Source organism: Lasioglossum baleicum, chromosome 1 (assembly GCF_051020765.1).
Source record: "Lasioglossum baleicum chromosome 1, iyLasBale1, whole genome shotgun sequence".
Lineage (NCBI taxonomy): Eukaryota > Metazoa > Arthropoda > Insecta > Hymenoptera > Halictidae > Lasioglossum > Lasioglossum baleicum.
Genome location: NC_134929.1, coordinates 20,146,742 through 20,159,006, shown reverse-complemented (window position 1 = coordinate 20,159,006; position 12,265 = coordinate 20,146,742). Strand labels below are relative to the sequence as shown.

General features: G+C 44.4%; 1 protein-coding gene across 2 annotated transcripts in view; it reads right to left on the bottom strand.

Annotated features, from left to right (window-relative positions):
* The window catches only part of Bif (protein phosphatase 1-binding protein bifocal), a 37,675-nt gene that overhangs the window by 13,770 nt on the left and 11,640 nt on the right, over positions 1 to 12,265 (bottom strand). For both annotated transcript variants that reach the window (XM_076424119.1, XM_076424127.1), the window contains exon 2: positions 2,748 to 2,921. In XM_076424119.1, coding sequence (XP_076280234.1) covers positions 2,748 to 2,921 — 174 coding nt within the window. The remainder of the gene's footprint in view (positions 1 to 2,747; positions 2,922 to 12,265) is intronic.

Sequence of the window (12,265 nt, the reverse complement as noted above, 5' to 3'; positions counted from 1 at the left end):
ATCGACTCGAGCAATTAACACAGGCTTATCGTTTATCGGAGCTTTCCATTCATTATATCTCTCTCTTTTTTTTTTAGGGGGCTTTAGATGCAGCGACGCTGGCCTCGTTATCTAATCTAATCGGATGCACATCCATCTGCGGCATTGGCTGGCTGAGCTCGTTTTCAGTCGAAAAACGGGCGACGTAACAGCGTAACCAAGGGCCCTCTCGTTCCCCGTGGGAATGCACTTTCCCTCGTGAAAGAGATTGTAAAATATTCAAGGGCGAGCAGCGCGACGGACCGCGCAAGCCTCCCAGCGTTTTTCTCCCTTTCGGCTCGGTCCGAGGCCTTTCACATGGAATTTTCGGTGCGCTTTTTGCCCTCCGGGCCTCTACGGAATCGTCCCGAGATGACATTATCCCCGGCACATGGTACGTGTTTAGTATCGTTATGGATTATGCCGGATTACAGACCCTTCACGGAAAGTGCTCCATCAAACCAATTAATTTATTTTTCCCGGGGACTAAAATTGATCTCGTTTTTGTGGGACCTTGTAGCTCGATGCTTCAGAAATGCTCTTGAGAAATTTGGAGTTTGTAAATTCAATGTTCAAAGGCGTCCTTTTTAGCATGATTAACAAGAAGATACTGATCCTATCGGCTTGAAATTTTAACTATACCTTAAAGAAGGGTCATATCGTTGCTTGACAAAAAATCAGAATGATAGCTTGCCTGGTATCAAAAATAAGTACAATTTTCCAGTAAAATCGACTATTTCGTATCAGAATGATTAAACGAAGGAAAGAGTATCAATATAAATATACTGTCATCTCAACTAAAATTGTTCAGTCATAAAACAATTGTTCAGAATGTTGACCTTGACAATATATTTCAATACTTACCTGATCAAATTCAGAAACAAGTATCTAATTATTCCAATACCTCCTCTTAACTCCTTTTAAGACACAAGCTGATAGAACAACGAGCATTCAGAGATAATCGAGCGAAGAAGCGACGACAAAGAAATTTATTAATCGAAACAAGCATTACGGTAATCGCGCGAGATCTCATCAGAAATGTTAAGAGCCGCGATCACAATACAATAGGAACTTTTAGTTTCTTCTCCCCACTAGTCTACTGTAGATCACCGAAACGTTTCCAAGCTCGCTGCCGACAGCCGTTCGTTTTACATAGCTCGAAAGCGGTTTAAACGATCTCCTTTCGAGCCACAGACAAACGCTCCAAATAATTAATGTGGTATAACAGTGCGCAAGGCGCGTCATTAATTTTCACGGCCGAACTTCTCCCGCGCGCCGTCGTTAAAGGGAAAATTGCCGATCGACGGTCTCGGGGATCGATTCTGCAGAGATCGGTAATCGACCGTGACACGACGATCGATTTCGCGAACCAGTAGAATGAAGAACCCGTTTCGCAAGATGGCGCGAGGTGTTGCAAGAAGTTTCTGTTGATCTTTTTATTGACGAACAAAACAAATCAAGAAGAGTAAAAATATTCGGAGTGTGCAAAAACAGATGAGAAATTGATTGAATTCAATCTAAATGATTTTCTGATTTGTTTCAGAGTTGATGAAATTATAAAAGTGTTCGCTTGGGGCATTTTTTAATGAACTTCTGCAATCAAGTTCATAATATTATGAATAAAAATTTTTGCATGAAATGCTGCTCTAGGCACATGCAATTATGGGAAACGGAAGAAAATTAAATGTACGGAGCAGTAAAAGTAACTGGTATGTATTGGCTCTTAGAAATAACAAGATTGAGGTCGTTTAGACATCTTGCAATTTTTATAACAATATGTGAATGAAACACCTCTATAACTTCAACAACTGCAAAATGAGATGTTTAAAATCGATCCTTTAATCAGCTGTGGGAGATTGTGTGAACCATCCCGTGGTCCACAATTTCTCAAAACGATGTTTACGCTCGTTTGAGGACCAAGATCATCGTCCCCCGAGTTTTTCTCTGTCCGAGATGCGGAACACGTGCACTCGCAGACTAAACAGATTCCACAGACGATGCGACAAGTGTCGCTAATCGTTCCCGTTGACGGATCGAGGAATGAGAGAGTTTCTCACGGGTTCGATAGAATTCGCGCGGATTCTCGTAACGACAGAGTAGAACCTATCACCGATTCACCAAGTAAAAGTTAGCCGGCGCGTGAACCGGCTACAATTTTGCGAGCCGCTCGTCGGAGGAGTTAATCTACCGTGGCTCATGGGAACGTGGCAAAACGGCCGTCGATTCCGTGCCGAACGATATCTCTTTTTCTCTTTTTCTCCAGCCGAGAAAAACGTTTCCTGCTTCGACGCGAATTTTCATTGGGTCCACTTTCGCCCGCAAAAAACGGGATCGTAATTGAGTCGAACCGATTAATGCGATTTATATCGTTTTACAATCACTTTTTTTCTACCGAGTGCATTTCAAATTTTTCCATTTGAAAATTGTGTTCACGCGGTGGCGAAAAACTGGACATTCTCGATATGTTCTTTCTTTCTTTTTAACGAAATCGAGAAAGTTAATGTGTTTCTTAGATGGAAGAATAAGCTTCCTACCAAATTCAACAATTCAGGCCTCATTCGGGAGAGGAAAAGCGAGAGAAATTTATCAGAAAAAGTTGTTTCCATTGCGCTTAAAACACAGACGACGGCGCAGCAGTCAAATAAACAGAGGCTCGAGATAAACGAGTCGCGGTAAAGAACGTCTCCGCAATCAACAGGTGTAAAAACATAAATCAATGGAGGTGTTACCTTGTGATTCCGTGGCGTCCTCGAAAGATTGCTGCGTCCGTTGATGAGCACGTTGTCATTGAAGAACGACACGTCACAAGGCGAGGGTGGACCACCGGAGAGTTCCCATTCGGCGTCATCGGTCGTTGACGCGTCCAACGTGGCGTCCAACACTATGATGCCACTATCGCCGACCTGTAACCAAACGGAAAAGAAAACTTGAGCGCTCGGAATCGGAACGGTTATGCGTGGAATCCGGCGAGATGACTTTCGAGTCTCGACCGAGTTCCACGAAACGCGTGTCTCTCTCCTCGATCATCGATCCGAAAAAATGCGTTTCGACACAACGATTGTATCACGCATTCAAAACTATTCGTCCTCGCGAATTAACTTCTCAATTTTGGCGAGAAATGAATTAAAAGATGTCTCGATTTTTAATGCTGGACATACGGCAGCCGAGAAAATGGCGGCCAGCGAGATTGTAAGGAGAATTTTGTGGAGAATTATTCGACAAATTTATTTCCTTTAATTTACTCGACATAACTTGAACCTTTTTAAAAAAATACTTGGTTAGATTTTGTGCAATTCTTGTGTGAGCCTGAGGAGGCTCTTGTGAAGTAGAAATTGTTCGAACCGATCATTTCATAAAGATTTGTACAGTGTTAAGTGAGCAGCTGTGATTTTATTTGATTTGTCGACGAACGTGATAAATAGGTTCGTTTCAACGCTGTAGAAAGCATTAATTAGCTCAGGAAATTGTTTCCGACTCGCGTTCGTTGACGTGAAGCCCAATCGCCGTCGTTTCCACCTTCTAAGAAGATTTCAAGCGAGTTTGTATACCTATTCGCGCGTGAAACGCGTCCACGCGTGTCGCATTCCTGGCAAATAAACCTCTCTCTTTGCTACAGCGAACGATTGTAATCATAGTGATGCAGACGGAAGCTCGGTGAATAAATCCAGAGTCGTATACCTCGCGAGAAGTAACGACGAGATAAAAGGTTAAGTAGCATCTATCATGTTCTCGAACAAGTACATCCGTAAATATCTACAGAAAATTCTGCGTTATCTGATCGAATCTTATCTGTAGAAAACCGTGCTCGGTAAAAAATAAAAGAACAGAATATATTGTTAATTAAGAGGCTGCGACTCCTGCGGCAATCAAAGAAAAACAATGGAGATAAGATTACCGAATCAACTGCAAACGATCGCGCTTATTTGCGGAAAATAAAATGCAAGCGTTTCGACACAGGTGTGCAAAATTGAACACCTGATAAAATTATTGAAACACGAAACATGACCGGTTTTCAATGTCAAAAAATGACCGGTTTCGTGTTTGAATAAAGACAATCCTGTTCATTTTGTAAAACAATACACTTCTGACAAACAATAAGTATAAAAGCGTTCACAAACGATTTAGAAAAATTGCCAATCGAACAAAATATTCAATAACGATGTTTCCGGAACTTTTGGCTGGGACTGTACCAGTTTGCAGGCCTCGAAAACCCGCCTCGCACGAAAATTATCTCTCAGATAAAGAATCGCAAACGCAGGGACGCGTTTAATGGTACGGACTGCACGACACGTGTCTCCCGAGACTACGGCCTTTCATTATTTCGTGAATGGACATCCTGTCGATTTGGAAACCGGGTCCTGAATGAAAAGCGGCATGGTCGCGTCTTCGACACGCACCCCTGTCCTTCGACTTTGTCTTGTGTTTCCTGACGAAGTCATTCGGCTGCACGATTGCCCAACATGACGGTGAACTTTCGCAAATATTGCTGGTTGCAGACGCAACTTTCATGGAACTGCTTTGGGGATACTTCGAGTGGCGTTCATACGTTACAGAAATTACAACTTGTCGGATATCCACCTGGTGTAATTGAAAACAAGTTCTGAAGTAAAGCTTGGATGTTCCTCGAAAGAAACTTCATGCATTTTCTGTGCTTCGGGTAATGTAGAATGTTTGATCCTGATTATTGAACCGTGGAGTTTCTGAATTTATAACAAAAATGGGTGGGGGAAATTGAAAATGATTTGAAGAATTTAAGAACACCGATGTCCTGATTATTTTTTGGACTACGAATTGTACACCTAAAATTTCCATAAAATATGAAACGATGAGCAACTGCGTCTCATATCAACCCAGAAAATAAAAATGCGCGGAACGCCATCCGAAAAAAGATCGTGATCCCCTACACTTCTGAATACCGTACTTCGATACAGCTGTAAAATCAATTTGCGAGTTCACGGAACCGAAACACCGGTTTCGGTCGACGCGCGAACAATTTCTCCGATCGAGAGGATCCACTCTAGGATCGATCTTGTGAAATCGAGCCCGCGGCTCAGCTGCATCGTTCGATTTCCGGTCCAGTTCCGGCGTCGCAAGATTTTCGAAAGTAATTTTTCGTTATGCCCGATCATTTCCTTCCGTCGTTCACCGAGAGAGAAAGAGAGAATTCGGGTTGCACGGCGATCCGTGGAAAAAATGCGGTCACGGATCATAACGCGAAGAAGCCGCATTACGGACGAGCAGAGATCGGGGCCGTGTAACGCAATATCGTCGGATTTGAATGCAACGTGCCTCGGACGCACCGGGACGAGAAGATATCGATCGCGAACCGTGCGGATTTTTCGATCACCGGATGGGAAGTTTGTTCCGAAAACGGTGCGAATCGGAGAGAGCAACTTTTAACTAGGATTTAAAAAAAAAAGGTGTTCAATCCTGGAGATTCAAGTTGCGCCGAAAATGTAAAACGATGCTGAATAAGAACGGGCAACGCCGTTTATCCCGAGGCGAAGCAACGAAGATTTATGGGTGGCGCCCGTGAGAAGAAAGTAATTCAATATTTCCGCTTTTCCCGGTGGCGGGCTCGTATCTCTTTGTTACGCCTTGCGTATTATGCAAGCGATCTGCGAGATAACGCGGCCGTGAGAAAAATTGCTGGCCCATCGTTTACAGTGCAATCTCGCGTAACACGGCACCCCGCTGGATCAACTCGGACAACTTCGAATCAGCTGAACAAAGCGAACGATTACGCGTGCTCGCGTTAATTCCATTGTCAGCGGTTCGGGTCGAGCGATCACGTTATTAGAATTTAGAAGCAGATCTTTTAATTTGTTGAATTTGTACTGCTTGTTAAAGTTTCTACCAATTATTTAAATGCAATTTCTGGTAGACTGCCGATATGCATTTATAACAAAACTGAGTAGCTACGATTAAAGACCGTAAAAAAAATTGAAAAAACTTCATTATTTACAATTCATCAAGATGATTCAAGAAAGAATGATATTTCCAGGTTCTTGTCTTTCGCAATAAATGCTGCACACTTTTGTACTGCATAAAGATCCGCAGTCTACTCATAAGCAAATCTTTAATTAAATGAATAAATACATTCTTGGTGTTCCATTGATGGTAAGGCAATGGAACCATCCACCGTGCGTTCTGTTTTAAATTTTCTGATTTTTTGACCTTGGACCGAACGAAATAGTTTGCAAAGGGATCATTTCCAAGGGGACGCAGGACGGAAACTATGGCAATGAACCTAAGGACGAGGTCCCTGACTTCATGAGAAACTCCCAGGACGTTTCTTTCCATTATTCCGAGCGCAACGAGGTATCACTCCTAACTGGTTGGACCTTGAACCCTTCGAGAGTCCACGCAACGCCCGGTCGCCTAACGATCGCATGCGAATGCAAGGCGCTGCGGATGCACCTGCGTTCGCGAACCTGCGCCCGCATTATTCGTTCCTCCGTAATGGCAACCCGCGTCTGTACCGTTATTGGTTGTCGCTAAACTGGAGTTTAGACTAGAAGACAGAACGCTAGTCTGGAGATTCCGTGCTAATGAGATAAATGCACGAGTTAACATTTTAAAAAGTAGCACAGTAAAGTCGTGATCTAAAAAATTTCTGTGGAAATAATTATTATTTACTGTGAAAATCGTCCGGAAAGGGTTGAAGCTTGCAAATGAAATTGGAACGAAGCAAAATCTGTAACAATGCACAGAACAATATTGAGAGTTGCAAAAATCGTCGCGTTCGGAGACGCGCACGAGATTTCGTAGCGCACAGTTTTCTCGACAGGGATGTTATCTGCCGTCGTTTCCGTCAGAAACGGAACAGTAAATCATGACCGCGAAAACGCGATAGCAAGTTCCCGCCGATGCTTGTCGTTCTTATCGATGTGTCGTCATTCACAATGACACGTGCGACCGGATGCACGATGCCCGCCGCAACCGTTCCCCTAATTTCCCGCTGACAATGATAGAGAAAGAGAGAGAGAAGCAGAATCAGCACAGTCCGATTCGCGTGTACGCGTTTCGCATTTCGCATAGCGAGCTGGAGAAGACGAACAAGATCAGAACCGAGCGGTCTTCACCGTGGAGATCTCGGTCGAGACACGATGCAGCACAACGCTGCAACGATTTAAGACAATAATAGACAACCTCGAAACCGATTTTATCTGCATTAGCTCCTCGGAGCGCGACTTTCTCCCCTCTGTTCCACTTTTCACGGTGTTTTCCCTCTCGAACCGTCCTCGACGATGCTTGGGGCTCGAGAGAGGCTTAGCTCGCGATTTGGTTGAATCTAGCGAACGACAGGATTGCAAATTGTGGCTTTGGTGTCCCTAGAAAATTCGAGGTAGGCCACTTTGACGATCAATTTTTTGTTGTTAGTGGCTCCAAATGCTTCCATGCGAAATGACTGAATTATTCAGTAACATATAATAAAAATTACCAGGTATCCTATTTTTGAAAAATTATACATGATTGTTTCATTATCGGGACACTTTGATAGGGCGTTTAGAGCCTTCGCGATGCCTCATGGTTCTAATTACTGCACCGGTGCGTCGTTTCGACGCGACCAGTTTATCCTCCAGACGAGATCTCCGTGTTTAGTCGCCGTCAGCTTGGAACCGTGTGAATCAGCGAGAATTTCGCGCGTTTCGCGGAACCGGCGAAAAATGGTAACCGCTTTCGTCGCGAAAATTTTCGTGAGGCTAACAAGCGATGACTCCCCGTTTCGCTGCGTCAACCTTCTAAATTAAAGTCGGCGGGGAATGATTCATCATGCGGTGTCAAGATCGATTCCGACTCTGAGGTCGTTCTTGAGCTCTGTTCCATTTATATCGATCAACGTTCTGGGCCGATAAGGTTCGCAGAAGGGATTAATGAAACGTTTAATCGATCCCGGATCGCCGATCGGGAGTGTCGAAATGGCCTGAGAGCGTCCTTGAAAAATTTCTTTGCGTTTCTCGTCGGTCATTTCAGCTGAAGTTGCCTTTCTCATTTTATTCAGTAAATAAAACAGAATTTCTGTTAGTTGCTTCAACTTAGAAATCGGGAGACGGTGGACGATTTCGATCAGCAAATTCTGATAGCAGAATTTGCAGGAGAAGCAGCCAGATTAAAAAGACAAAAAGACTACAACCTCGCTATGCAAATATTGGCCACCATTGCGCCACCATAGATTTAATGAGCCATGGGGGTAAGTAAATAAGGATCGAGCACCAACGTGCGAATGCGAATTCGCGATTCGCGAGCAGCTGTCGTCGTTGCTAATCGAGTTTCCTCGGTGGGATCGAGCCGGTCAAGGTCAAACGAGGTCACGCGTTCCGAATTTCACCGAAGGAGAGAGGATGAGACCTCGTTTCCCGGCGAGAGAGTCCTCAGTCCTCGGTCGTGGTCGCGATTCATCCCGGGGACCTTGCCCCCGGCTTTATTTGTCAACCGATTACGACCGGCGGAAAAACCGCACGGCGAATAAACATGGCGGCCGAGGCTTGTTATATCGATTCCACGCCCTTTAAACCCGGGGCTCGAAGACTCGCCTGGTGATTTATAGGCTCCTAACGATTTAATAAAGACCGTTGTAAGGATTTGTTCCTGTTGAGCGCGTCGTTGTAAAAAGGAACGGTATTCTGGAGTGTTATAAATCGTTCTGCGCTGCTGTCTGCTCCTGTTGTGAATGAAAGTCAAGATGGCGGCTGCCAGTTGGACTCGATTGTACTCGCTAAATCCGTACGAAAACTTCTATTTCTATTAATCGGTTTATGAATGTCGGGACGTAAGCGTACACTTTTTTTATCTGAGAGAAAATAAATTACCAGAAGAAGAGCCAAAAATAAGAATTGAATAAAGGAAAAGGAGTGTAGTATTATAATAATTTGTAGATAATCATTTTTTACTGTGTCTTCAGGGGCCCCTAGACGATCAATGATATTGTCAATACGCCTATCAATATTAACGAGGCGCATTGAAAGGGCATATTGACCGTTTAGCAGGGGTTCAAACGCATTGTCAATTAATTAATTCATTGTTAATTCGGGAGCTTGAATATTATTGCAACCTATATTGACAATATTATTGATCGTCTAGGTGCCCCCTTTAAAGGTGACATCCTGGTTGGCGGAGTCAATTTCTATAAAATGCCTGTGCAAAAGTGTGAAGGGGTTAACATACTAAGTGAAACTTTGAAGAGGCGCGTTTTTCAACGAAGACACAGGCATTATACGGTCACGGGAGGTCGTTCGAGAGCAGAGGACTCGCCGGGAGAAGGTCCCCGATAGCCGATCAGCCAAAGAAACCGCATTCGCGTGTGTCGTGGCCTGGCGGGTGACATTCCATAAGCCGCCATGGGAATTCTCGTATATGGCCGTCCTAGAGCGGCTCCGCGGGAGACGGGTGAAGCCATGGAGGACCCGTTATCGGGTCCAACAGCCTGCTCGATCCTCGCGTCCGCCTTCTAAGGAGCAGCTAACGATCTCGCCGCTCCTGTCGCAACAACGCCACGATTTTTGGTATGTAGGCCGCGCGACAATAGCCCTACCTCGTCCCTTACGCTCCTGGTCCCGGCATCCCATCAGCTTGATCAAAATAATTGAATTCTCCTTCGACGACGCAATCGGTAGCTAATTAGTACTAGTCTGCGGTTCTTTATGCCTTCGCGGCACGTCCAAGCTTGTGAAATACTAGACGCGCGTATTAATAAAAATTATTATTTTATATTTTATGTTTGAAGGGAGCTTCCAGTCGATGCAATATACACGAAGATGAACTAAATATGATATGATGATTAAACTTGAGAGATGAACTTCGCCGGTTTTGTGGAAATAGCCCACAATGCGCCACGAAGTCGATCGATCTTTCGTGCACGGCCTTTCGAGGTCTAGAATTTTTCGACCGCGATTTTGACACCTGAGAATGCTCGTCTGGACAGGTAGAACCGGTTGTCTGGCGGCCACGCGATATTATCGATCGATCGGTGCAACGTTCGCTTCAGGATCGAGCCCGAGTTTCGTTTGGATCCGATGATCGATGTCGAACGAGCACCCGCGTCCCTTTTTTTTTGTTATTAACATTAGTCCACGTTATTTTAAATGCAGTGGTAATTAGTCTGTGGATCTCACACATTCGAGACTCCGAGAAAATTTGGAGGCCGGACGTGTCTATCAAACAATGGATTATACTATCGTCAGAGGCGATTGGATTTCTGTTTGTTTGCAATCCTCAAACAAAAGCCAACCGGAGCAGCCAGCTCCAGCTGAGATCTGTGGAATGCGCTCGGAGGATCGCGGAATCGGTGGAAAATCGCGAGCGGACGAATAGTGTAATAGTTATCGGACGAAAGAAGGTCAAGGATACCTTCTCGAGGCACAAACTCGATTACCCGCGGCTGTAACACGGCAAACCTGCCGAAGAAACGAGAGAACAGTGGTTCTTCGCTGCTGCACGGCCGTTTTCGCGTTCCTTTCTCTAGTGGTCGCGATCTGCTACGGTGTCTTGCGATTTTCTGCGATCATCTGCAATGTGTTGCGACCTCTTCAGACCTCCTGCAATCTTTTGCGACCGCTTGTGATCGTTTGCGATTTTTGTAGTCTCTTTCGACCTTTTGCAATCCGTTTGCGACCTCTTGCAATCATTTGCGATGTCATGCGACCTCTTATAGTATCTCGCGATCTTTTGTAGTCTCCTGCGACCTCTTTCGACTTCTTGCTGCCTCTTGTAAACATTTTCAGCCTTCTGCAATTTAAAGATCGACTCGCGAGAACGGTTGACACAGTGTGATTCCCGAAGAACAAACAGGTACGCAAGAGCGGTTAGGACAAGTGACGCATCCGCGATATCGGATATCGGTGCGCTGCGCTGTCTCGTAGGTTCTTCATTACCAATCGATAAACAGCTGTCTGACTCACCGAGCCGAGCCCTAAACTAGTTCCATGTTCCATTGGCTTCCCGGCTGAACACCGCGTGTTTGCGCGAGGATCAGCCCGGTTACTGTTGACTATCCTGTGACAATCGACGCACCGTTCGATACGTTGCTACCAAACGTATTGGCATTCGACGAGAATAAGAGTTCGATATAACCTGGCGATGATCCAAATACGTTCCGATAACATTGTCCAACTTGAGCTTTATGTTTCGATAATCGTGAAACACGAATTCCTATGGATTTTTATCGATTTCAGCTTATGAAGATTTTTTGGCGACAATTCTCTCGGACATTTTTCAATTTATTCGTAAAGATATGGGCTAAAAGATATTGAGACAAAATTGTGAAAGTTGGAAATTTAACTCCACCATCATAATTAAATTTCTTGAAAACCATGATGGAGGAAAACAGAGGTTTGGATTCTTATAATCATAATTATCAGAACGCAGAAGAGAAGTTGTAATTTGTTGGACATTGTCACTAGCGAGTCACTAAAGGCTGGTGCCACAATCTACAAAGATAAATACATAGAAGCTTGTATCTTCTGTGGACAATTTTAGCGTACTATCGCTGGAGTACAACCATTGTTACAAGTGCTGTGTAATCTTACATGTCAGCACCACCTTCCTCAATGAATTCCGTTGTTATAAAGATCCTTCAGTTTGTTACCTATTAAAGTTCAGCAAATATTATGTATTTCATCGAACGACTTTTAGTAACAACTCTTATCGAACCCATTTGTACTACAGTTACACGATTGCCTCCCTCTCCTCTCTCGTAGAATGTTTCACTTCATTGTAGCACAACCATCAACAGAACGACTCTTATCAAACCCATCTGAACCCCAGAATTTTTAATCGACACAACTGCGCACACAGTCGAGATAACCATCCGATGGAATCTCACGAACGTTTCCCACTTCGATTCAACGATAGCTCCGTGATAACGGTGTCAGTTTCAGAACCACGAGATAAACGCAGGGACTATCTGAAGGAAATGACGAGTAGTTTTGTCGTAGCATATTTGAATATGAGCGCGAAAACGAGGATGCTGGGGAAAAACAACCGCCTCGCAAAAAGAGAAAATAGAGAAAAAGGTTAGACGGCAATTCATTTGACGAAGGCGGAGCCGGTTATGCAGACCCCAGGTTACATCAGTGACTCGAGCATTCGTTACGGAGTGAATCCGTGATAACAGTAATAACACATAAAGCGAAGAAACGCATTTAATGTTTACGCAATAGCGCATAATCGACGGAGCTCCGCTTCCGGTATCCGAGAGGACGGGTTACTAGCAAGTTACCGACAGTCGCTGACTCTATCATAGCGT